This window comes from Epinephelus fuscoguttatus, linkage group LG2 (genome assembly GCF_011397635.1).
Source record: "Epinephelus fuscoguttatus linkage group LG2, E.fuscoguttatus.final_Chr_v1".
In the NCBI taxonomy this organism is placed as follows: Eukaryota; Metazoa; Chordata; class Actinopteri; order Perciformes; family Serranidae; genus Epinephelus; species Epinephelus fuscoguttatus.
Window position 1 is genome coordinate 11,816,235 of NC_064753.1, and position 27,783 is coordinate 11,844,017.

Sequence of the window (27,783 nt, forward strand, 5' to 3'; positions counted from 1 at the left end):
GACAGTCCATCAGTTATTTTGATGTATAGAATTTAGCCAAAAGATTTTTGTTGGGATCTTACTCTCAACAACCAGATGCAGCATCTTCCCACCAGCGCATGAACTCCCCCTCATCCCCATCCCCTCCCTGTTTGACGACCTCAAATAAACTCTCAACTCATTTAACTTGATGGAGGCCAATCAGTTTAAATGACAATAAAAGTCCACGAGATGATGGCTGCACATTTTCACAAATGATCCATTTTAAAGCTCAGTGATTCACCCGAAGACATCAAAGTTGAATTGCAAATGTAAAATAGATTTCTTTGCCATAGCTTTTTACCTGCTTCAGTCAGATTTTCCACAGCACAGTCCCTTTTGTATTCCTCATCAGCAGCTTATGGGGGCTGCTGATGAGACACTCATTCTCACAGCAGTAGGTGATTTATTCTGAGATGGGAATGTTAATTCAAAGTTATCTTGCTCTCACTTTTCATACACTTTTCAAATGCTACCAATATCCAGCAGCTGCTTTCTTTTTAGTAACCGGCCATAAACTCTATAATCATCTCCAACTCTCCTTTGATTCTTATCAAGCTGTGATCTCAATGTTGCCATCTTATAAACTGAAAAGATAAGGACTGTGTGCCATAAGGAGAAAGCAGATTATGACTACATTATTCATGTGTAATTAAAATTAATGCTCCTCCATCTCCTTGGAACACCTTAAAATGTTGAATATTTTAGTGAATGCATGTATAAATATAGCCAGGTCACAGGTTTGCGTGACCTGTGGTGCTTGACATCAGTGTAAGATTACTTTTTTCCCCATTCAAAGCTCATTATGGTGATGAAAGACTTGAACAAATTAACTTTTTTCACTTACCTCATTAGCCCAATTTGGCTAATGGTGTCAGCTAGCAGCTAGGTGTTTCAAGACACTTTCTGGCTTGTACTTGAAAGCTGAAAAAAAAGTTGAATTCTCAAGGATTCTTAACTTTTCCTTGACAAGCAACACTTCACCTCACTACGCTACACATCGTGTGATTGGCACCATTTTTAAAGAGATAAAGAACCTGTTTGGAAATTGATGTCAGTGAGGTCTGTGAATTACCCCAAGTAACCCAGACGGAGTTTTCTCATATTCAGGGTTGTCTTATATTTTGACCAATGTGGTCATTTTCAGATGTAGGGGAGGAGAGTAATATTTTTTTCAAGTAACCTGTCACCTGACCCTCATGAAAGCAGGCTCCTGAATATGTCAGACCATAAAACCAGCAGGACAAACACTCCACTGACAAACACTGTGTCCTACAGCTCTGCCAACTTGGGCAGAAAATGAAATCTCTCTCTACTGTCTGACCTGCTGCTGTTGTCTGTCATCTCACATTTATTGGTTTCTCTTTTCTCTTACTCCTAAATGTTTCTTTCTCTAGCTGTTGTACTTTATAAACTAGTCCCAGTACTTTATGCTCTATTAACTAATCATAGTACTTAAAAAAATTAGGTACTACCATGCAGTTAACATCATTCATTGCAAAAGAAAATAGCTCTTCTGTTGTCATTCTTTGGAGCTATTACTATTTAGTGACACCTGAAATTTATCTTGTGCAGCCAGACCTCCATCTCATCAATCATGTAATGTCACAGAGAATCTCAGCCCAGTCACCAGAAGAAAATGTTGGCATTGTATGTTTCTGCAAACCAGCAGTGCGTTGCAACTGCATGTTTCATATGTATCATAACTGTTTTCAAATTGATGTAGTATATGAGCTTACTTTGTCATTGGGAGGTGGAGCAGATGGTGTGTTACCTAGGCGTGTTGCCTGCCAAGCTGCAGACTACTGTCGGAGACCAACAAACAACACAACTGGTTGTGTTTTAGTGAGTCATTGCAGTGTTTTTAATGGCTTTTTAGGTTGCAAATGTGGTCGTTTGTAGCGACCCATCAGCATTTTTTCAGCAGCTTTCTAGGCTCTAGGCGTAGGCATTTGTAGCAATTTGTCAGTGAGGATCATGTCACAACAATACTGAGACACCACTGCTTTTCCTGGCATAATTTTGGCACCAAAACTGAAAAAAACAAAAAAACAGTTTTCCTAACCATAACTAAGTGGTTTTTGCACCTAAAAATAGCAACATGTTAACCTCAGCATTGTTGAAACATAATTGAAACAAGTAAACATATCTGCTAGATAATAATGTGCAGTATTAGAAACTCACAGTACCAACATTTTTTCTCGCGATTTGGTGGAGAATCCTGTTACAAATTGTGTTAAGAGACTTCAGAAATCCAGTGGATTTGAGATTGAAATGTATCTCCTGTTTTCTCAATAGAATTACAAATAAGCCCACACATATGTAATGTTAGCGTTTTAAAATATGAAAACAGCATCCTGTGTCCTTGATGACACCACTGTTGATTGTTGTGGACTGAATGAGCAGGCAGCAAACATGAAATAAGTACATAAACAACATATAGAAAATAATTTTACATTTATTTCATTGTAGCTTCTGTAATCAGTAGTGTGACATTAAGCTGAGAGCTGCAGTCAGTAGATCATTGAGAGAAACACAGGAAAACACAGGAAAACAGAGATGGGTATAGAAATAGCGGTAGAAGGACGGTGACGAAGGAAAGGTAAAAAGAATATAGAACCCCAACATCAGAGAACAAACAGTCCATTTACCATTTATCAGTCCATTTAGAATAAGCAGGACTTACATTATAGAGGAACAGGTTAGCATGAGATTACCCCCCCACCCCCAAAAATGCTACATATCCATTTTGATGAGAAATAGCATCACCTGAAGTTTATCATTTAATATATCTAAGAGTCATCATCCCAGGGCCCTCGGTTATCAACATTGTACACAAAAGGTTATAAATTGTAGAATGCTTGTGACTACAAGAAAGTTGGTAATTGTCAAATATGCATAACTGCCCCAAGCACCCCCTAAAGTAATGTGAATTTATAAACCTTTCACACCACAATTTCTACACCACCATGCTCATGAACAACAAGCTTCACTTACAAAATGAAATGCTCAAATTATAGTCTAAACCTTTCATTCAAGTGACTGTGGAAATGTCACTCATGTCTCAGAAGAAAAAACTTCTGACACACTAAAATGTATGTTTTGGTCACAGAGGAAACTACTTTTTAATACTCACAGGGGAACTTAAAGCTTTAGTAGACTTGACTAAAAATAGCATTTTTCCTCCACATGCATGTGAAATTACATTAAAATTACACCATAGTTTATTGTGACCTTTCTTTCAGGAGTCCATATGCCATGATAGTACATGTAGGGGAAAGTTTCTCTTACGTGCAAATAAAAATCAAGATGCCACATAAATAATGCATAAATAATAATCTCGAGGCGCCACACAACATCAAATCCACATTGCTTCAATATGGTGACTTACAGCATGAAGGTAACAGAGGACTCCCATAGACATGAACTGTATACCAAGCCAAATGAGCCTTTTACAAGTAGTACCACATATACAACAGAGCAGCCTTGCTATCTTCAACCCAACAAGGAACTGAATGGAAAGTTTGTTGCTTAACGTTAAAAGAGTATCAAAAAACCTGAGATATGAGTCTGGTTTATGCCTTATTTGAACCAAATCAAAAAAATAAAAATAACAGCAGAGAATAAGATAGAGATGGGGATGGACATATTCAGTATGCAACACCAACAGCCTCATCACATGTGTTCTCAAAGACACTGCTGTGACAGTAAAATAGGTAAATAAAATATTACTGCCAATTTACAGTTAATTGGGTATTTAGTCCCTGCCTTGCCTTATCTGTGCATTACATGTCAATATCCTTTGTCTTTCTTACCTGGAGCACTTTGAACTTTTATGCTGAAAAATCCTGCCAATGGACACTCTTTGTTAGTCACATTGCCCTGGAAGAGCAGTGTTTCTACCAGGATGTAAAGATGTTACAACAGTCTTACATCAACAGGTTCAACAGACTGAAACTTTTCAGCGCAGCAATGCTTTTCCTCAATGCATTTCTAGGAGCTGATGGCAAGACCAGTATCATGATTGAGATATATCCAACTTTGAGTTACCTGTAGCTTAAACAGAGAGAAGAAATATTTGGTAACATGTAGTGTTACCTTGAATGCAGGCTAGACAAGATGGACACTAACTAAAAATGAAAGGTAAGTGAAAAAAAGACATATTTGCATAATATGTATTTTGTATTGTATTTCTACTGTCAATCTGCCCAAAAGGTGCCTTAAAGTTTAACTTGTGTTCATATTGCCTACAACATGATTTTACGCCCTTTTTGTTAATGGGAACTTGCAATTATCTATTCATGTGTAAGCTAGGTGAGACTCTCAATAAGGTTCAATTTTTTGTTTTACTGTCCTGTTTGCCAGGACATAAGGGGTGTGCTTTCAGTAAAATGACATCCATTTATATTGATTTACTTTGGCTGGATCACTGAAAAACTTGACTTGTGCTTCAGAAATGAAACCGTTTTTGCTGCAGATTTTATTTGCCAAACTTTGGAAAGCGGGTAGAATATTTTGTAGAGGACTGAGCTGTAAAATAACCTGTAATTATGTTATGAGATGTTTGACCACTGCACCTGAACTTTTGATGTCTTGTAAACCCATGAGGGTTGGGCACTTGATGTGCATGACACGAAAATAAAGAAAATCAAACAATCATGCTTAAATGCAATTGTTAATTAACTTATCATCCTGAGAATAACAAAACAAAAAAATAAATGACTGCATGCAAGATTTTTGTTGGGTACACAGTGTTGATAAATGAGGGCCCAGGACTCTATCAGTGCTGTCCTTATGCAAGTCACAGATTAATGGACTAGGTCATACACACAACACAGAACAGATAAAGGATACAGAAATACATCACAGAATTGTAGGTTCAGGCGCTGCTCCACCTGACACATCTTGTCAGAAGTTCTGTTTCTGTTGGGCCAGACTGGTCTCTGAGTTGCAGCAGTTGGCCTAACAAAAGCCTGGACCAATACTAAAGGTCTCTTAACTAGCCCCATTATTTGCATGAAGATAACTGATTGGTAGGCTTGCAAAGTCTTTATAGGAGAGGTCACCCTCTTTACCTTTTGACGCCATTTCTTTTCACAAATCAAATCAAATACCTGTTTACTGTGGCTGACTTTATCCCATCCTTGCACTACCAGTCCTCTGATAGCATCCTATCAGCCCCTGGAGGAGCAGTCACACATGCCCTGGCACAGGCACTGGCAGAACCCATAGACCAGGCAAACTGTCAGGCTTGATGGCACCAAGCTCACACATACAATGCCCAGTGTTACTCTCTGAATCACCAACAAGTAGATTCCTAGAGGCAGTGAGCCAAAGTACAAGAAACCCAGCAGCCAGACCAGGATGCGTGGGACATGATTACAGAACTTGGACAGGGCGTCCTGATCAGCCAGCCCATTGGAGCCCATCGATACTGAGTCCAGGCTCTGCTCAGCATAGACATCGGAGCTGCCATTTCTGCTTGGGGAGTGCTGTGAGTCCCTCTGCACTTCCATTATAGTGATGACCAGGCAGTTGGAGGAGTCATGAGATGGGCTGGAGGAAGAGAAACTCGTCGGAGTCAGGACCACCTCCTTGTTGTGGTCGGAACTCCAGGATTTGTCCCGCGTTGCCAAATGGGACATGATGATAGCATCGTCAGGGAGGGCTGACACCTCATACTCTGTGATTTCAGTTTGGTGTCGGCAAAAGGGGCAGGAGATGAAACCTGCTCCGTCTGCAATGTCCAGGATCTTAATGAGGCAGCGGGCGCAGACCCGGTGCAGGCAGTCCAGGATCTTAGGCTTGCGGTTGTTGGCATTGTAGCGTTGGTAACAGATCTTACACTCTAATTCCTCTGGTGGAGGACATTCCTCCTCTAACTCAGCCTGAGGACAGCTCATCTTCAAGTCATGTTCTGGGGAAGGTGAGAAGAATGTAGAGGCAGAGACATGTTGAGAAAAAGTGAATTAGAAGCATAATGGTACTGTATTTATATAGTCCAGTATTACATGTGATTTTAAAGCAGAACATTGGATATTGTGCTGAAATAAGCAGATGATTCTGACTACTGTTATCTGCTGTATCTCTACCAAGCAGGGAAAGGTCAGGTCTCTGCCTTACACTCTGGCTGCTTCTACTCTCTGTACCTGCTGCTGATGAATGATTTATGGTTTGGGAGTTGGATCAGGGTGTCATCCCAGAGCCCTCTGTGACAAAGCAGGAGACCTGTACGCTACTAATCTTTGGGGAGAAGTGATAGAGACAGCTGCTCCTTCCCCATTTCTTGGTGATTTGGTTATTTCATGTGGAATACAATATTGTTACGGATCTAAATTAAAATGACCAGTCCCTGAATTGAAGCTTACTTTGTAAATTTTAGGTTGTTTGATTATTTATTTGTCATCCCATGGATTGTATAAAGCTCTTTGTAGCTTTTTATTTGGTCTGTAGTGATACAGAATACAGAATCCAAACTTTGGGACTCAACCTCCACCACGGCTCACCAAAGTTTCATAGGGGGATGCGAGGCCTTCTTGATTTTGAAGGATGTAAAAAGAAAAACCTTTTTGAAAAATGTAAAGTTGTCCTTATCTCAACATTTCTTTCATTTCTTTGAAGACAGAAAAAACTAAATGAAATTGACTATGAAGTATTGTAGTTAAAAATAATATATATAGCAATATATATAGCAATTCTGCTAAAAGAAAATATTTCCCACATGAACCTGCTCACAACAAGGTCTGCGGATTATCTCGAGTAATAGGGTCATGATTTCTGAAAAGAGATGTTGCTGTGGAGTTTATCAAATGTATTTTTTGGCACTTTGAGCACCACAAGCTGAGTGTTGGAGAGAAGGCAGACATGTCTACAGCCAATATCTCCAACACTTGGCAACTCACACCAAAACAATCTAGACTGATAACACTACAGGTAAGAGGAAGAAAAAATATTTTTGATTTTGAGGTCAACTGTCCCTTTAAACACAGCTCTCACTGGCATGTCACCCACAAAGACAGATTCAAGCTATGATCTGGGGCAAAGGTTTAGGCTAGTGTGTGTACAAATTGTTACACTCACCCTGGTATCAGTATTAGTTGATGCCAACAGTTTCAGTGCGATTGTACATAATTAAGGGCTGACATGAGAAAACTCCCAATGATCAGTTCCCTCGTGCAGAACAGCAAGAAACTGTCAGTCATCACTGATAAGGTCAAATAGCTGTAAACATGTACCCATCGACACCTAGCATGAATAGCAATGAGGGTAAGGACCCCCCACCTCCTGTATTTTGCCTCAGACCCTTACTGTGGCAGGCGAGATCACGCTCATCTTCAGGTACATAAAAGGTCGTTCTTGATTTTAACATCTTTAAGATATGAAAATACAATAGTTTCATAATTAAACTCTATTCTGTCATAAAGCATAAAAACTGGGCTGTGGATTTGAACATTCCTGGGGGTTGCGGAATATGTGTGATTATACTTGCTTATATCTCTGACCTATTAAAAGTGAAAGAGGTAGGAAACTCTATGATATCATAGAAAGAGTTGTTCCACTTCGGCAGATTTAGGGAGGACAGACTTAATTTTCATGCACTCTTCTCTTGAAATAGACTGCAGCAAAGTTTGAATTGTGAATCGCAATTTTCTATAGGTAAACAAATGGTAGTTTCTTTTTTCAACAGACTTATTTTCTTATGTCAGCATGCCAGTTTATGACTGTGTGTGTGTGTGTGTGTGTGTGTGTGTGTGTGTGTGTGTGTGTGTGTGTGTGCGCGCCTTGGGACTCTGACACCACACGTATGTGTGCCAAAAGGCCCCCATGGTATTGGTGGGTTTCACTATCAATTGTGCCAAGAGCAATTGACGGGAATAAGATTAATTGGCAGGTACTGTGTATGTAGCTGAGTCAACAAACATAGTGCCAAGAACTGCAGGAGATTGTCCTCAGCAACAGACATCCCCCACTGTATGGTCTCTATGTCCCTGGTGCTTGCTGGGCTGACATTGTGTCCATAGAGGGGCATACCAGAACAAGGAGTGGCCCCACAGTGGCACAGACCTGGCATCCAAAGAGGAAAAACTATATTGCCTCTCGATCTCCCTGTGATGGTCATCACTGGGTGTGGACATATTTGCTCCCTCTGCCTTTCATGTACCCCCCACATGGACAGTAATGGAATGTTTTCATGGGGTCAGAACTCTGTGCCCCAGGTCGATTCGAGTCCTGGCTTGAATAGTAATGCAAGGCTGATTCTAGGTCTGCTCACAACTCTCTGAGGTGGCAAGTTAAAATTTCCAACCATCCAGTTCTGGAAGACCAGCTCAGAGCAGAGGTGAGCAGCTGGGGTCTTCATCTCCAGTTAAGGTAACAAATACTCAGTGGTATTGGTCCTGTTCATTTTCAAAACATATGGGGCTTGTTTACAGGGGCAGTAGCTCAGTCTATGGGGACTTGGCTTGGGAACTGGAGGGTTACTGGTTCAAGACCCTGGTGGACCAAACACGGAGTGTGGTGCCAGCTCATGCTTCTGGACACTGCTGAGGCACCCTAAAGCAAGGCACTGAAACCTCAGCTGCTTGAGGAGCCTGTCCATGGGCGGCCCTCTCGCTCTGACATCTCTCCATAAATGCATGTGTACAGGTCCTGTTTGTGCATGTGTCTGTATTTCAGGTCTGTGTGTGTGTAATCTGTAAAATAACAACAGCGTGAAAAAAAAATTAATTTCACCTTGAGGAGCTGATAAAGGAATTCTTTAACATCCTGACATGGACATCTTATATTTAAAATATATTCAGTGTTCCTTATTTTCAAAGTCCTCTTCCACTCAAAATTGTTTTTCTTGTGTTTATGTCCCCTAAATATTTGACCTTGGCTATACTGACTTGTATCTGTGCAAAGTTTGCTACTAGCGAGGTGTTTATTCATTCTTCCACTAAAGGAGGTGATGTCTGTGTACTTCCTTACAATCTAAGATTCCAACATATGCTGTGCAAGCTAGTTTATGTACATTATATGTATATGATATATACATCGTAAGTACATTACACTAATACGCAAACCAATCGCTGACTGATACGGGAAACACTGCCAAAGAAACACGAAATTCCAGCGCAGACCGTGGGCAGAGAGCAAGGAGCAAGGTTTTGACAGCAAATATGGTAGAGTTGTAGTTTTTGGCTGCAAACTGGGCCAGTGTTAACATTGTAACATTGCAGCAGATATTATTGTATGTTTTACAACCACTAACACTGTGTAAGCCATTGCTAGTTACCCTGCAAGCTAACAAACAACATAAATAAAGATGGTAATTACACTTAACATTCTTGTACGTCTGTCACTGATTTTGGTGCACAACAGACTCTTCATCTGAATCTTGGTCTGACTGAGGCTCAAACATGTATGGCTGAATCTTTCCATTGTTTCCTTTAACGTTAATGCACCACTCTTTCAAAGGTCAACTAGTGCGAGCTGCACTGGAGAAGGTGCAAAGCAAAACCTACCACAAGCAGCAGCGGTGGGCAGATTGGGGGGCCGATCTAGAATTTCTCAATGAGGGAGAAAGAGTGGATTGGCTTACAGCCCCTTTTCAGAGTTCTTTTAAACTGTTATAATGTGGGGAAGCCTTGTAAAGTAAAGTAGTAGTATTAGTGTAAGTTTTTTACATACTTTAAATCATACCTGGAGGAGGACATTAATGTCTGCTAAAATGGTAAAGGACTTTGTGCATTCTGTCGAGTACTCCCCTGACATGATAATAAACAAAGACAGGGTTGCAGCAGAGTTTAAAAGTGGCCTTCCAGTCTTTGTTCAGGCCCAGGTTTATTTGTCAACTTATGTATGATTCAGTAAAGGTTAAAAAGGTTTGGTAGGGGTTTAGTAAAACCTAAAAAAATCACAGAGTGCATCAGTGAGCTGTAGTTGCAATTACCTCATTCCTGTTACTTTTACTTAACCTCTACATTTCATTAACCAGTCCCCCTCCCGTCAGGAAGATACTATATAAAGAAAAGCCAGTCATTCATTCATTCATGACCATGAAATATAGATTGAATAGGTGAATGTTGCACTGGCGATTGCCCAGCAGGCCTCTCTGTGACTTGCTGACTGCTAAATATTTCAGCCAGCAGTCTGTTGCGTTAAAAACCCTTCTGAAACATGTCAGAAAGATGTCAGAAAGAACCAGCTCATGCTGCATCAATCCCAGGAGCAGAGTCACCCAGTTTTTCCCAGACATCTGCGACGAATACATATGTAAAGAAAGGGCACTGCACTGTGATTGGGCAAGATAAAATCCAGATCTTTGTTATGCAACATGAACTTGAATGTGGTTACAGTTGTTCATAAATCTATCCTGTGGAGTTTACATTGCAAACAAACATACGGTCTAACAATGTCTTTCATATCTCATAAAACATCGTCTTTTCTTATGGCCACTTGAGGCTGGCTCCAAAACGAGTCAGTCCCCATAGACTCCCATGTTAAAATGCTGAGCTTTACAACAGAAATTAACGTGTATACTGCCATCCATGGATAATGTCCTCCGGTTCTTTGGCAGGTCTACCCCTCGCTCCTCTGCAGCTTTCCCTCTCGTCCGAATATGGTCACTTTGTGCTTCACAAATGATGGCAACAGCCAAAATGCCAAACTCAAGGCTTCAAAATGGGAGTTCACAAACCCAACGGTAGTCCCCGAGGCTACATCTGATCATTATTCAGTCTATGTGAAAAACACACACAAAGCATCTGTGAGGCTGCTCATAGTTCTCTCAAGTGATATTTGAAGTTGGAAATTTACTGCTCACCATCTTGTTCATCACTGGAAACACCATCTAGTGGCCATTAACGGAACTGCAGCTGACACGAATGTATTCGCTTAACTTTTAGCAGTTGATGGCTGCTGTAGATTCCATGTAAATGTTATACACAGACATTCCCAGATACCCAGTGGTATTGCAGAGCATCCCAATTAGCAGTGAACTGTCTTTCACTTAACATTTCTTCTTCATACCTTGGATACTATTGCTATCTTATTAAGCTGCTGAGGTTGTAAGATAACTGGGCACAGCGGTCTTGTGTAAGGTGGGATTGTAGAGAGGTATAATGAGATATGGTTGGCCAATTGAGTCTAGATAAGAGACAAATGGCAGGGCTCATAAAGGAGTATGGCAGAATAATAGAGCTGTAAGTGTACTGAGGGGTGATAACGTCATTAGACAATAAATTATCAAAGGCAGTGATAATAACCAATGAAGTAATTGTGCGGTCTACCATTATTTTTCTACTAGTCAGAGCAATATTGTAAATTTCACATGGAGAGTGAAGAAATTTACGACCACCGCCTCCTAGTGTTGTTTTATTAGTAGTTGTGTTCTGATTGACTGATCAGTTGATTGACTGGTATACTACCTGACAGACTAGTTAACTGCCTGGTTGACTGACTTATCGACATATTAAATGATTAGTTGGTCTTTAAGGTAAATATGTTGAATCTGAAAGGTGAAACACTGATCTGAATAAAGTCATGTAGCTCCACTGTGCAAGAGCAATACCACAGGGGAGGAGGTGGAGCGAAGCTGACATTTTACAATTAGGAACTGATTGGAGGAGAATTAAGGAAGTCTTGATGCTGGAATGGATGAAATCATGTTCTTGCTCTCCAGAGTAATTATAGATCCAGTTCCATGCTACTGTTGTTCTCCTTAAACCACTGGAGAGTTACTCCTAGTATATTGGAATATTAGTAACATATACTGTAGATGGTAGGCTGGACTGGGCTGTGTAGTAATCAGAGAGTCTACTCTTTACCCAGGCATGTGGTTTGAGGTGTCCTTGAGCAAGATCAAACAAAATTTCATAACAAATTTAACCTGTGTGAAATACTGAATCAAAACTAGAATAGTTAAGTCATGAGAGTAAACTAAGTCTGAATGATTGGAGCCTTTCTGTAGATTGTCAGATGCCACAACAACACATAATCTCAAGTTATCAAGGCCATTAAAAGTACCATAAACATCCAGGATGGAATGTTATACACTACCCACAGTCAATTAAAAAACTCAGTGGATGTGACGTTCATAATTGCTCTTCATTTAGGTAAGACTTCATTTAAACCATAGACTGCTACAAGCACACTTGTCCTTACCACCTACAAGTAGCTTTAGAATGCAATTCACTAAAAATAAAGGTCTTATTACAGTCTGAAAGCAGTTGTGGATAATAGATACTTGGATGCTGAAGGATACAACTCTTAGGACACACTGCATTATCTGGTGCACAAAGTGTGATTCTAGCTAAGGAATATATTCTAGCTAAGGAATAGCTAGAATATATCACATACCTGTGTATCTTAAATGAGTACCAATATTAATTTAGAAACTAATCATTTGTTTGAGCGATAAGCAGGAAAGATTAGAGTAATAGGGAGATAATAGACTGTATCATTAAACACTGTGTAATACAGTGCCCTCCAAAAGTATTGGAACAGTGAGGCCAATTCCTTTATTTTTGTTGTAGACTGAAAATATTTGGGTTTGACATCGTTAGCATACGTTACGTGTGCTGACGTTAGCAAGCTAGCAGCGTGACATTTAATCATTAAGGACAGGCTACGTGACTAAAAACAACACGTGTTTGTGTTTTGTTTTAGGTATTCAAGAATATTTTATTGATCGCCTGGCCTCCGATGACCAGAAAAACGGCAATTACAGGTCTCTGATTGAGAGTCAAAATTACCTGAGCTCCGGATGGGTCAGGCAAATTTTACACCGCCTTTTAGACGACCATCACATCACATTGAAGGCGATCGCCTTCAATATGATGTGATGGTCACGTAGCCTGTTCATAATGATTAAATGTCACGCTGCTAGCTTGCTAACGTCAGCATACGTAACTTATGCTAACGTGATATTACACAGTGTTTAATGATACAGTCTATTATCTCCCTATTGCTCTAATCTTTCCTGCTTATCGCTCAAACAAATGATTAATTTCTATATTAATATCGGTACTCATTTAAGATACCTTCATCAGTTACCGGAGGCCACTGTCTAACATCATCAATCCAGCTATTCATGATGCTGTCATTGTAGAGAGTCAGTTCACAATGACAGCATAATGAATTGATGACTGACACATGTCACTGCAGCAATGGCGGCGCCGCAAGATGGCGGCATACACAAATCGCTCGCCGAATTCATCTATTGTGGTATTAGGGCATCATTGTCTGTTTCCCTATTAAATCAGATGCTATTCTAACACATGCAATTACAATGAGATGGTCCTCCCTAGAAAAACAACAGCATAAATTGTTTCAGCAAGCGCTCCAATGCAACACGTTTATGTTCAAGTGACAAAGCCCTTTAGCAGCCATATTAATAAAGACCAAACAGCACCAGGCTTTGAAGCATATTTGACATAGAGTCCAAACCATGGAATTACAACTTTCAATCCATCATGTGATGCTATGGGGCCCAAAAAGACTTTTTCACGTAGACTTATGTTGTAAAAGAGACTTCTGTAAATCAGTGGATACATTTTTTGAGGGTCCCAACCCACACAAAATCAGGATTTAATAATTTAATTCCCATTCAAGTTAGTGGAGGACTAAACCAGAAGTTAGCCACTTGGTTGGCAAAATTTCTAGTGCGTCTGCCCTATGGGCCCAATGATGTCCCTTCCCTATTTTATCCAAACCATGATCTTGCCTGAACCCAACTAAGTTGTTTTGGCCTAACCTTAATCATAGCCTTAATCATAAATTTTTTTTTTTTGTGTATCCAGTGATTTATAATGGTTTTGGCAGGCACTGAAAAATTATGTTGTCCTGGTGATAGGGGCGTTAGATGAGATGTCATTCTCAAGGGCAGTCACTAACAGCATATTTTGTCATTCTATTTGAAGGACTTGTTGGCTAGAACAGTATGTTCCTTTGCCTCTGAGTTCCTACCAGCTCCATCCATGCTGTTTTTTAGCTCACCCTGAGCTCCCATACAAGGTCGAAACAGAAGAGAATTTCCCCATGGAGTAAATCAATAAAGTATCACCTTGAATTATTCTACAAACCACTATCAACAATAGCTTGATATATTTAAATGAAAAAGTGTATTGATCAACATATTTGTGGCATATTGGAAAATACCATTTGTGTTGCTGTACTAAGTCTGAGCTGTGTTATCACAGCTACAGAAGTCTCTACAACACTGAGCTCCAGACACTCTGTTGGATCTGCACCCTTGCAGCCAGAATTACACAACAATCAATATTCTGCATAGATCTTGGCAAGATGAACTAGATGAAAAGCTGTGTTTACCTGCATTTGTAGCATATGATAAGGGGGAAATTGGCTAGTTGATTTATGCTCTCTCTCTTCAAAACACCATTTACTTTTGCTTTTAGCTGGTAAATACTGCTTGGTAGTTTGGTGGGTTTATATTTACAGTCTGACTCTGTCTGACTCCACTAACAAAGTTATATTAATTTTGGGAAATAATCTTTTTTCCTTCCACCTGTCAACAATGAACTATTAGAAAACTTTTAAACTCTCCATGTAACCAACAGAAAAACAGCTGAGGATCTACCTCCTGCAACATTTTGACTGACAAACTTACAGCAGGTGTCTGACAAGACATACCTCACAGTAGGCCCCCAGTGCAGTGTGTGCGTGTGTTCGCATGCATGTCTGTGTGAGTATGTGTGTCTTGCAATTTGTAAAATGCCATTTTATATATGACAGGCAAGATTGGACACTTATCTTTCCCATGCCTTATATTCTCTGCTCCCCTGTCCCTTCCTCTCTCTTCTCCTCTGTCTCCTTTCAGTGTGGATTGTTGATGATAGCTTTGACCTTTGATGTCAGAATATCTGCTTGGTGATGCTTCTCTGAATTATGCCATTGATCCAGAGGATTATGTTCATGCTGCTGTTGGCAGATCTTTCATCATGTTAACAGCAATTAAAGGTAAACACAGAGCCGTCTTGGGGTACCCTAGCTTCTTTTTTTTTTTTTTTTTAAAAATGCATGTTAAAATACACAGAATAGGCTTCAACTGTATTGTTTAGATACCCCTATGAATCACAGCACAAAAACTTTGCCTATAGAGTGTGCCAGTAAACCCGGAACTCCGTTAGCGCTTTTAGCACTTCCGGTTCTCTCGTCTAAAAGTCAATACTTTTTTTGAATGGGATTTTGGTAAAATGCCTCAAATAAGGTCTGTGGTTAACAAAAGCTTAAGCGAGTTTCAGGTTTTGTTCTACGACATAAAACACATCAGTAAATACCCTACTTGTGAATTTTGAAGCTTTCACGTGTTGTAAAAAAGGCGGTTGCTAACAAGTTGCTCAATACGACTACAAACCCTGTCGGGGACATTAAACGTCATCGCCCCCAAATACGCAAGAGTGCTGGCAGTCCGCCATTACAGCTTCTTATTTAGCTTAAACGGTCCGATTTCCACATTATACAATGTTTTTAAAATGAAGCGGCCGAAATCAGTTGAAAGCGTAGTGGCGGTGATGTCAAGAGTCATGCGACCGTGGAGTAGTCATGTAGTCCGTTAAAGCCTAATGTTAGCTTTTTACTTCTGGCGATCGCATTTAAGCTTCAGATGCGGTATGAAAGGTGTTCATGTGTGAAGATTATCTCGCTGAACAAAACCTGTAAGTATCATAAACTTGTGTTAGCCACAGAGCTTATTTTCTGACGTAATCCAAAACGCAATGCAAAAATCACATTCGCTTTCTCTTACGGGAGCCAGCGCGATGCTAAACTTCCGGGTTTTGACGTCAGCCCTGGTACACTCTATTGTGAGTATTATTTTCGTTAAACTTAAGGAGTATTATTTTTGTTAAATTTAAGGTTTTGACGTTATAGTTACAGTAATCTTTAAGGTCTAGATCACTGACATTATAAACAACCAATAGACCCTTTTACAGTCAACGTCATCATATGTCATTGTCATAGTTGATATTTAAGAGGATTACGACTGTTTCAGAGCAACTGGTGTTTCAGTGTAATGAGTGACCTACTAACTGATGAATCAACTGAATGAATCGTGGTTTCTCGTAGTGACGGCAGCTGTTAGAAACACAAGCTTCTGAAAGCTTCTAAAAGGTTTCAGTTTTACTTTAATCAGTTTTAAATACATACCCATCTATGTTTATTATCTAGCCTACCATTTATGTAAGTTACCACAAGCAACCATGAATGCATCTGGCTGAAACTTACCAGTTAACACAGTCACTCATTAAACCAAAACACAAGTTGTTAAACGCATTGAATATCACTGGACAGTATCCAGTCATGAACATAAGCCACGGAGCTTTTCAATTAAGGGGGATAATTAGGGGTTGGGTCAGGTAGTACTCAGCTTTGTTTGATAGAAAAGTAGGAATCTGTGCTTCATCGGGTGGATTGGTACTTAATCTAAACACACTGCTGTAAAATTAATTATAGCATCTGTGCTCCACATTCTGTGCATTGATCTGTGAAACTGTTCTGCTCTCATCTAAACATAAATTCAGACATTTTTCTCCAGCCTTTGGCTGTCAGAAAGATGAATATGCGGCTCTAAAATGACGCATCTGACACTAAAAATATTGTGTCAGGACAACATTTGTCTAAGTGTTTTTCATTACAAGCAGCAATTACTGCACTATGTCTGGGAATGTAGCTCAGTTCTGGAAGCTCCCTGCCATTTAATGCAGACACACACAAGAGTGTAAAGCCGGGAGAAAAATGAGTACTACTAAAACATTTTTTTAAAGATATTTTTAGGGCATTTTTGCCTTTAATTGATAGGATAGTCAAGTGTGAAAGGGGGAGAGAGAGAGGGAGAGGCATGCAGCAAAGGGCCACAGGCTGGAGTTGAACCCGGGCCACTGCGACAACAGCCTTGTACATGGGTCGCCTGCTCTATCCACTAAGCCACCAATGCCCCAGTACTACTAAAACATAACGTGCTGTAACAATGACATGCTATAATGTTCAGATATGCTGGTACAAACAGGATGTGGAAACAAAAGGATTGAAGTAGTTATATTCAGTAAACCAATAAGGAAACTGTATAATGTGTTAATGGGAAATTTTAACATACTATCTGGCCAGTTGACTCATCGCTGTTTTGGAATTCCCCGTGGCCCCCTTTGTCACATTTTCTGAGGAGGTGTAGGTCCTTTCAGTGTAGATACAGAATTCACAGCAATAGCCTCAGTGACACTGTCACAATATCATAAGTGAGAGCTGAGAGTTTGTGGCTCACTAGCTCATCCAGTCACAGTTGACAGTGTGGCCTGTCAGAACGAGCTTCATTAGATGCTCAAGTCGAGTAAAAAAGTAAACCTATAGATACACCAATCGTGCTGCTGACCACTATCGACCGATTTTCAGCTTGATCCACTATGACTGGTGAGTGGTCGCACAGTCTCAGATATTGCCATTCCTGTGCTGATCAAATTTACATGCTTGTGCCACATGATGGTTCCATCACAAACAGCAGCACAGACAGTAACCAAATATTGTTATTCATTCCCATGCATACTGCACATGGTTTGAAAGCTACTGTGTTAAACTAACTAGCAAACTTGGGTATACCACCCAAATCTGTATTCACCATGAAGTTAATAGGTAGCTCAAAGAATTTTTAATATTTCAGGCCAAGTTTCCAGTGGCTTTGAAGGAAAGTTCCAAATATATTTGTGAATACTGTCAGTTATAGATATTAGAAAGAAAGAAAATCACTAAAAAAGTCATGGGATGGTTGATAGAGAAGCACTTCCTATAGCCAGGAGGTCCTGGGTTTTATCCCAACTGAGCTGTTGTGTGGTGACTGCATGTTCTCCCTATGTGCATGCAGGTTTACTTTCAGAGGCATCTTTTTTACCCACCCATGTACCAAAAAAGTGCTCTCAATGTGCTTTCAGAGATTAGCCTCCATGTTTTCCAGTGTAAACATGATGATAGCCCTGCTGACACTGTAAGTGTTTAGCTGCTGGTTTCTTGTAGTGCACATCCATGTATGATTGTTGCCACTGATTGAGTGAATAGCTGCTCAGCTTTATACCACAGTAACTACAACCGCAGTATCCACATCATGATGGCAGTGTTGTGCCCTGTTGCCTCCTAATCAAAATGTAGAACACAACTGTAAGAAGAACAACATATCAGTGTAGTAACTGACAACTATCTGTCAGCGCAATTAGCTCTGCTCTGCAGAAATATACAGCATAAATTCAAGACAGGAATAAAACAATTCACTTTGTTATTCTACCTCTACATCTAAATGATTATATGTCAGAGAAGTGATAAAAAGAAATGAGAAAAGAGCCAGAAGGATAAACACAAAAGTAAAGTTATCAGGCTCTTTACAGCCACAACATGCTTCAGATTTCACAGCTCTACTAAAAACCAACAAACCATTGGTGACCTCTCCATCCAAACACTAGCACACCATTAGCATGTAATGAATCAGGCCCATGCTAACCATTTGTGTTGCTGTACCATCCATCAAGACAAAGAGAAAATTACTCCAAATCATGAGTTGTCATGTGCCTAAACATACTAGTGTTTTGCAGTATGTTATTGCTTCTTCTCCAGCTTGACTAAGTTGAACCCCCCATAGATGGACGTGTTTGTGAACTTATTTATGACTAGAACTAACTGTGACATTGACCTCGGCATTGGCATATGTTTGTGACACACCTGAGTGGGAGAGCAGAGTTAATTTAATGAGCTGTGGGTTGTGTTGGCCTCCCAGTTCTCTACCAAGGGGTGTTGCATATTAGTGTGCTATTAGAAAAAATGCTGGTGTTACATCCTCTTTCGCTGAAGTTTTTCAAACCCAGCAGACACAAAGAGCCTTACTCCTTACTTCTTTCATTGCACTAACCCCATAGAGTTATCTTTTGCCATTTCAAGCCAACCTCTCACACCTGTAGACGCTCCCATACCACAGGAGCTTTACTCCTCAGCAAAAGCCATAGATTTTTAACTAGATGGGCATAACAGCAGAGTCTTTTGAGAGGTGGCAAATCAGATCCTTCTTGACACTGAGGTTTATGCTGTACACTGTGTATCATTTCTAACTTTACTGAGCCAAGAAAAGTTAGCTGTAAATAAGTGCTCTTCACATTCAGGAAGTTTTCCATATTCACACAGGGCTCAACAATAACGGTTGCCCGATTGCCCAGGGCAAGTAAAACTCAAGGTCAGGCATGTAAACTAACAACTCGCCCAATCGGGCAAGTTGCTAAAAATAGTAAAAATTAATAACTAAATAAATGTATTTTAAAATGTGCTCCTTCTGCTCTGATGCAGCGGTCTCTCTGCCTGAAGTGACAGGCACAGCTGTGTAACAGCTGTCCTGCCCACAGCCCCCATTGATATTATTTTGCGCAACGGACGCTTCATATAATAACATAACAATATACTATTTATGGTGTTACGTCATCGTGTCATTTCTGTCTCTACATGGTCACGTGTTAACAATTCTCCTCTGCTCTCTGTATTGCACATGGCGGAGTTCCGCCACACACACAGCTGAGCATGCTAGAGCAGCTCGGGCCGCATTTTCCTGACCAAACCTGACCCTGAGCCCAATGCTGTTTGTCAGCTGACAAAGTTATTGTTATGGACACTGTGTAAATAACCATCATTAGACTGCTGTTATGCACAGACAAACACGCTGCTCGCACAGCAGCGCAGCACGGCACTCATGCTGAGCTTGTGTTGCGTTCAGGCGTTGTCACATAAATAACAACTTCCAACACTTAAATAGGTCATAGCACAAAACAGCAACATGTCATGTGACTTTTTACTTTTATTATATTCAATAAAATTGTATGTTCCAAAATCTTGAGACACCTCATATGTAAACTAGACAGACATTTCACCTGCTCATTACTGTGCACAAATGTACTGTATGTACTTAGTCCTAAAGAGCCCTTCTGGTGCCAGTAGATACATAGAAACATCCCAGCAGGCTGTGCTTTGCAAGCATACAAAAAAGTTTCACGCATGTGAAAATTATTTTTCATGCGTATGCTTAACCTCCGCTGCTACAACTCCATCCTAGGGGAAACACTGCTGTGTGTGTTTTGTGCAACAGGTGGATGTGGTAGTCTACTGGTAGAGTAGAGAGAGAGCTAAGTAGCGTTGAAGTAGAGTAGAGCAGGGCAGAGAGATGGAAGCAAAATATATTAAACCCAGTGTTAATACAGCAGAACAGGAGAGAGGGGTGAAAAATAAATAGAGGTGGGCATGGCTCAAGTAGGGCGCAAAATTATAGATGGAGAACGATTGACAAATTTTCCACTTTAAGCCCTGACACTGTCATTTTTGTGTAGGAATTAAGCTACAATACATGACATATGTTGTTTTAATTAATAAATACAGTGTGAATAAAGATTACATAACATAAAAATAACTGCAGTCTTTGTTATTTGATAGCCGCTTAAATTGAATTAAACTTGGGGCAAGTACATCTCTGACCAACTTGCCCGACTGGGCAAGTGAAAAAAAAAAACCTTAGCGTTGAACCCTGTCGCATCTTGAAGCTGCCCAGATAACCCACACATTTCTGCTGTTAGCCACTGGGAGATGCTCAGTATATTTTTAGTTTTTATCATTCAGTGGTTAGCCACTGGAAGTCAGCAAGTACAACCACCATGTTTTTCTATTGGGCTGACTTGCGACCGCAATCTTGCATTATCTATCACTGGAAGCTGTGTTGTATGCAACCAGCACAGTAGGAAACATACAGTATCATGCTTGTTCCTTCAGTTACAACTTTACTTCCACTTGCTTCACTGCATGCCTGCAACAGGTGATCCAGTTTTATCCAGTCAATCCCTCTATTGTGTTCTTTGGTTTCACTATGCTGACATTAATAGGATCGGGTGTAGAGTAGGGTCTCATGTAGTTGATGTCTACCTGCCCTATAGAACTGCTTCATTACCTAATGACACAAGGCGGCCAATTTCAACAGAAAAGGTCAGTCTGTTAACACATGCAATGATGCTTTATAGCTGAGTGAATGGAGTTTGTTGCACGTCATTTAAACATTTTGATTTCTGACTTAATGAATCACATAAAAGGGTATGATGTTTTTACGTATTTAACCATAAGATTAGTGCAAGCATTAGTAATTATCACACGGACTATCAAAAGAAAGTAATTTGAACAAGGTTAAGGTACCACATATTGTCATACAACGATTTATCTTAAGAAATTTTGTGCACACTTCATATGATAGCCTACGAATCAGCGACCCCACTGGTTAGGTTAGGTTTACGAAAAAAAATCATTGTTGGGTTTCGTCCTGTTGCGCACTAAATGTAACTTGATGTGAGGTGACAGCTTGATGTGACTTACTTATTCATACCTGAAAACAAGTCAGTTTCATATCCCAGTCTTCTGGGTCAAAGTCCTGTGTTTGTTTGACCTGTCCATTCACCCTAGCTGTCTCCCTCCGTGGATTTTATTGCTCTTTAGGCCCTGTGTCCACCACTTTGTCACAATGCAGGAGCTAATGTGGATCCATACAAAAGAAAGGAAGAGAGACTGAAAGAATACAAAAATGAAAGAAAGAGAGTGTGTGAGGTGTTAATTAGAATAATGGCAGGTTGACAGATTAAATCAGAGGAGGGTGTTTATACAGTAGCCTTTAACACAAGCCCAAGATTTACTGTCCATTCAGACCGTTAGAAGCAGTTGGTGGCTGCAGCACAAATCGTATTTTAGCATAAGGCAGGACATGTGGCAGCGCTGACACATGGTTGGCTTTGAATAGGGAGTAGGACCAAGAGATCAGCTTTGGCTCGGTTTCATATGGACGACCATTTCTGAGTCTGGACGCCATATACATATCAAGACATAAATATTCAACATTTGGAAGTTTAAAGGCAAAGCTGATGTATATAGCAAAGCATAATACATGGAAAGCTGATGCTCACGTGCAGTAAAGCATAATTGTGACTCTTAAGTGTGGTAACACACCTATAGTTCTCTTCATTTGGTCCGGACCAAGGGAAAAAAATGATATATTGTTGCTCTTTAGTTTTGGTCTTTTTCCGGTTCACACTGATTTTTTACAAATGAATTTTTTACAAATGAACAGGATACCGGATGGACAGATAACCTGACTGGACAGTTTTAGGGACTGACTGGATTGTCTTCCTGCATCAACAGACAGAAGTTTATGCAGCCTTTCAATGCTTCTGTATATTTATACTCTTTGGTGAGTTCACAGAGAAATAACTGGTTATAAGCATTATGAGTGGGCTATTATGTGATTGCAAATCAAAGCACATGTTATGAATAATGACTCACAGGTAGCGACAGGATGAAAAGGAAGCGTCTTGTACAGCAATTATTTGGGGCTTATTACTGTGGGATTGCTGTCACACACTTTTTAATTAGATTTAATGAACTGACAAAGTGCATGGAGTCGGATAAAGCACAGCAGTTTTAACAGCTTTTGACCTATTAATCAGGGAAAATACCCACGCTGACATGCATATGTGTGACCATGGTTACCAAATGATTTACATAAAGAAGTCATATACATGGTCTTATTCAGATCAATTATAAGATCATTTCCTGAACACTTTTCATGATGAGCACATGGAGTTATCAGTAGTTTAGCTTTTGAAATCATGCTAAAATAGCATATCTGCTCTCATAAAATCCTGTAGTTGGTTCATATGTTCTCACACCACAAATTAACCGCACCATCTTAATGGAACTTTGTGTTAAAAGTGTTGAAAAATAATGAAAAAACATTTTTAATACAACTGATCCCCCACTGGATTGTAGTTTAAAAAAACAGTCTGCTCTGAATTTTTAGTATTTTTGTTGTTACTGTGTGGAGAAGGTCAGCCAGCCTCTGGGCTACAGCTAGGAGGGGGGGTATATTGGTTTAGCGTTGCTCTGCTCAGCCTGTTGTGAGGGCTAAATGTCACCGCTTCGGCTGGGCTGATGCTGTCGCCCTGCTGCTTCCCTGGGGGGTTGATGGAGATTCAGACCCAGCTTTAAAGACATTTTGCTTGCGCAGGTTATGGTTCTCCAACAGAAAATACCAATGCTATTCATTACAAGTATAACTGCAAATTTGCTTGCTGGTTTGGGAGAGAGTTGGGCCCTTACTGAAGGCTAAGGCTCTTAACTGGCCAAGGGCCCAGCATATGATGGAACTAGATTTAGATAAGATAAATATTTACAATCCACTTGTCAGCAGGGCATTGTGCAGTAGCCACCCAACTGTTTCTGAGCTGCTCAAACTTAAGTTGAGAGTGTCTTGAACATTGTTGGCAAAGATGTTTGATATTGCGAGCCATCTTTGATGTGCCCGTCTGTTTCACTGTACATATCCTCTATAGACTACACATTATGATTCATTTTACCTTCGCAAACTCCAACAAACAGATTTGTAGATACATTAAAAATATGAATTTCATTTACAGTTTTGGACTAACATAGGAAGCTTTGGACTATGTTAAACATTTCCAGATTATTGCTAGCCTGGTAAGACCATCCTGATGACGTGAGCTCAACATTTTGTGTCACTCTCTGTATCACTCTGGACTCGATCCCGCACCAAAATCTTTCAGTGGGCGGGAGTACTTGCCTTGATAGGCAAACTCCTTCATCTTCATCAACAGAGCCACTTGATACTCTTCTTATTTAATTACTGTTATTGACTCTATTTCTTCAATAATTTCACTTATTGCTGTGTTTACTCTGCTAACATTACAGTTAGCACTTGTTGCTTCCGGAGCCACCTTTATTGTTCTGCAAACAGCGGCCTACATGTACGACAACACAGACCATGATTGGCTGCTTACCTTGTCAGCTATGGTGCACATTCCTGATTGGCCCCAGTTGGATTTTACTTTCTGGATATGAGGCGGGTGGAACTGAGTCTAGACTGATACTGAGAGTGAAACAGAATGTTGACCTCACATCATCAGGGCGGTCTTCCCAGGCTGAATTAGTGCAAATGATGACCCTTTTACATCAGTGATATCGGTCAATATATGGGTTACTTTGGTCATATTAAAACAAGGCAGCTTTGTCAAAACATAGTGAGAGGACTGGTTAAATTACTGTCTTGGCTTGATTAAGCACTTTGTGACTTTCTCAAACACTGAGAAATCATGGTCAGAGCTTTTACTTGTAAGAACCAGTAGGATCTTAGAAGATCCCTAACTTTGGCCATGAAATAAGACATGGGAAAATTGCCTGTCATTTTTGCTGGCCGCTAAGTACGTCAGACTACAGCAGAGTGGGGGCTGATGACATATACTACCACCTAATAACCACCTAGATGTTCTTCTGCAGAGAACCAGTGGTAGAAGAGAGGTGAGTGTGTCACTTATGCAGTATTAAGTGAGCAGTTATGTGCAGATTGTTACAAGGCGAAGCCTGTGTAAAATTACCACCATTACTAAACTATACTAGATCAATAATAATTACCACTAAACTAATATTATAAACCGATGGACTTAGTGTTAGCTATACAGTATATAGATTATGTTTCCTCAGTTCTCATATGATTCTTTGTGCTAAGTCAGTGTGGTCCTGAGCTGTGTATCCAGTTGCATCGTTAGTCATTCTTACATTCTCTCTCTCTCTCTCTCTCTCTCTCTCTCTCTCTCTCTCTCACACACACACACACACACACACACACACACACACACACACACACGCCTGTACTCCACAGTGTTGGGTAAGATGTCAATAAATAAAAACCAGGTCAGATACTTCATCAGTCAGACACATTACTTGTGACACAATGATTGACTGCCTAACTCACAGTTTGCATATTGTCTTGTCTTGCTGAAACACTGCTAGCAATTTGTGGCCTGTTCCATGCACAACAGCATGCAGTTAGTAAGCCTAACAGCTACACAGAGGTCAATGAGTGAAAAGCACAGCCTTTGAAATGTTTTCAGTTGTTGATCTGATGATGCACCTAATTTAATTATTGCTGAAAACTAATAATGGGTGGTGTCTGTAACATCACTGGTTGATATCTTATCAAAAAAAAAATCCAGGTTGTGTCATGTAATATACTGTATTTGATCTGTGTGTAAGGCAAAGTGTCTGTGGTGAAACAAGACACTTCATGGTTGAAAATCTTTTTAGGAATTGTGGCATCCTTTTAATTCAAGAGGCAGTCAGTTCATATATCTTGGTCTCTGCCCTTTAAGGATGATTTAATGGATGACACTGGTACGGTATAATAACACTGTTGTAAATTATATGCTTAGGGTAATGGTAAAGGCATGTATGTGTATTTCACATCTGTCCAATCGATGTCAGAGCCTGACTCTTCAGGAATGGAGGAATACTGTGCCCTCAAAATTATTGTTTTATTATTGATTTTTTTTTTTGCACGCCCTGATAGCGCCTAGGAAAGCAGGTGCCTTTGAACTTCCTGTCCATGCTTGAGACTGTTTGTGCAGAAGTTCCAGCTGTTCCAACTGTTTTTGGATTCTTCATTTATCATGGTGGCATGTGGGAAAAAGAAAGTTTTCTTCGAGAATTAAATTTTACACAGGGTAAGTAGCTGATACACAAATGATCATTCTGGGGGTGAAATATTATAAATTTATGCCCCTTGGTCAGAAAATTATACCAATAGGCTGCAGGGCATATGGTACTGCTATCATTGTCATTCATACATATAGTAAGCATTGTCAAAGTGCATACCGCTGAACAAACATTTCCACTATGTGTCTAGCCTTCCATACTGATGATGCAGTCCTGAGTGTCATGTTACTGCGTCATGGTTCTGTTTATACTCTGTTGTCAGTAATTATGTACGTGTTGATTGGGTAAGCCAGAAGGCTACATAATGTATTTGGTGGTTTGTGACTCTGATGAAGGAGGTTATTTATCTGTCATGAAATGAGTAATTGATCGCAATGATAATGATTTAATGTTTTATGCATGATGGTCTGATTTTTATCTATGTGGACTACAGGTGCTTTGCAAATAAAGGGATTTTTTTGGTGAAAGAGATGCTATCCCAACAGCCTCTCACCATGTGGAGGAAAAAATAACATCAGGGTGTGGAAATAGAAAGACTATACTACTGTCAAACCTCCTTACTTATGTCCTTTTTATGTGGAGCAACAATTTTGGCATGCTCTCAGCTCTCAGTTCTATCATGGTTAATTTTGTTTAATTTTATTTGTTTTCCATCAGGTGACCAATCTAAGAGCAAGCCCTCTGTCCAAAGAAAAAAATTAGGAAAATGCATAGAATTTACAAAACACTAAGCCATATATACAAGTGAACATATTTAAAATCCCAACCATAGGCTAAATCCTAGAAAATGTATCATATTATTGCTTTTAAGTTATTTAAATGGTGATAAAAATTCTTCGTGTAATTCTTAATAGTTTTTAACGTGTAGTTCCGACACAGCACTGAGTGCAGTATTTTAGGTGAGAGAAACATTTTCACTCATTTTAAAAAGAAACTTCATCTCAGCAACCTGATGCTCTGCTGTATGTCTGCTTCACATTCTACTGATTCAGTAGCACTTAGTCATTATAAAGAGCAATTTTTCTGCATGTACTTGTACCATGTTTTTGTTGTGGGGAACAACATGAATGTCTCCTTGGTTGTTATTTGTGTGGCTATGGAAAAGTATTTGACATCTGTTGGTGCTTTTCTGGAAAAGGCTTTTTAAAGAGGAGCCATGTTTTCAATGCGTTGTGGTTGTAGTAGACAGGAGCAGTTGGGGGGAAACTATGATTTGTGTGGACACATCATGTTAAGATAATTACAACTCACCAGCCTAGATACCGCTAGGATCATAATTACTAGAAGAAGGAATAGGACAGCTTCAGAAATACAGCCCATAAATATATATATATACATATATATATATATGTATTTTTTTTTAAAATCAGAATCAAATCTACAAACAAATCTGTGCTTGAAAAACTGCTGCTGTTTAAAATGTCTCTGAATCAAATCCAGACAAGGCAGCTACTGGTTAGTGCATAATTATTTAGAGTGAAAAGGTGAAGATGACTTGTTTGCTTTAACCTTTATCATGCAGACAGAGTGATAAACTTCTATGCACACACACAAATAGAGGGCAGGCGCACACACACACACACACACACACACACACACACAGCGTTTGTCCTTATGCAGACCTTGTTTTTCTCATCACTAAATCTCCAAATGCAGAGCACAGGGTGTAGCAACATACAGTATCCACCCTCTGTGTTTCTTTTTGTGCATATTTATTTTCCCCTGCATTCCTTTCTCTCTTACCGTGTTTTCTTTTAGTGATTTTTTTTCCTGGCTTTATTGCAATAACTGTTATTCTGCATCAACTGAGGCAAACTAATCCACATAAAAATGAGCATGTATTCCACTTGTACGAGTGTGTGTGCACTGAACTACCTGCAGTAGTTCTGAACTGTCAGCAGCTCACCAGCTGCTGATACAACAACTTAAATATTGGTCTAAAACTGAACTGTTATTTGCTCTAAACACACACATCCAAACAAATAAACACAAATGCAGTAGAAGGACAGATGCACCCACACCAGTCTCTCCATAAAAGATCTGCAGTTCAGTGTGTGTGTGTTTGTGTTGTTCCTCACCTTGTCCCAATGAGTGTGACTCCCCCTCCTCCACTCCAGTTGTCTCTGCTGCGCTGTCCTTCATGTAAATCCGCCTCTTTCATAGCAACACTCCACATCTCATTCTTCTGTTTGTGTGTGTGCATGTGTGTGTGTG

At 39.9% G+C, this 27,783-nt stretch overlaps 2 protein-coding genes across 3 annotated transcripts in view; one reads left to right on the forward strand and one right to left on the reverse strand.

Annotated features, from left to right (window-relative positions):
* The window catches only part of cep89 (centrosomal protein 89), a 72,451-nt gene that overhangs the window by 29,429 nt on the left and 15,239 nt on the right, over positions 1–27,783 (forward strand). The window contains exon 17 of one of the 2 annotated variants that reach the window (XM_049602330.1): positions 14,580–14,650. The exons of the other annotated variant lie outside the window; for it this stretch is intronic. Within the exon in view, the coding sequence (XP_049458287.1) occupies positions 14,580–14,591 (12 nt within the window). The 3' untranslated portion in view covers positions 14,592–14,650. Of the gene's footprint in view, positions 1–14,579; positions 14,651–27,783 lie in introns of those variants that run through there. 2 annotated transcript variants of the gene reach the window in all.
* Positions 1,724–27,779, reverse strand: zgc:165481 (uncharacterized protein LOC100073327 homolog). Its single transcript, XM_049602420.1, has 2 exons — positions 27,648–27,779; positions 1,724–5,935 (listed from the first exon to the last, which is right to left on the reverse strand). The coding sequence occupies exons 1-2, from the start codon at positions 27,709–27,711 to the stop codon at positions 5,193–5,195; spliced, it is 807 nt and encodes a 268-aa protein (XP_049458377.1). The 5' UTR covers positions 27,712–27,779; the 3' UTR covers positions 1,724–5,192.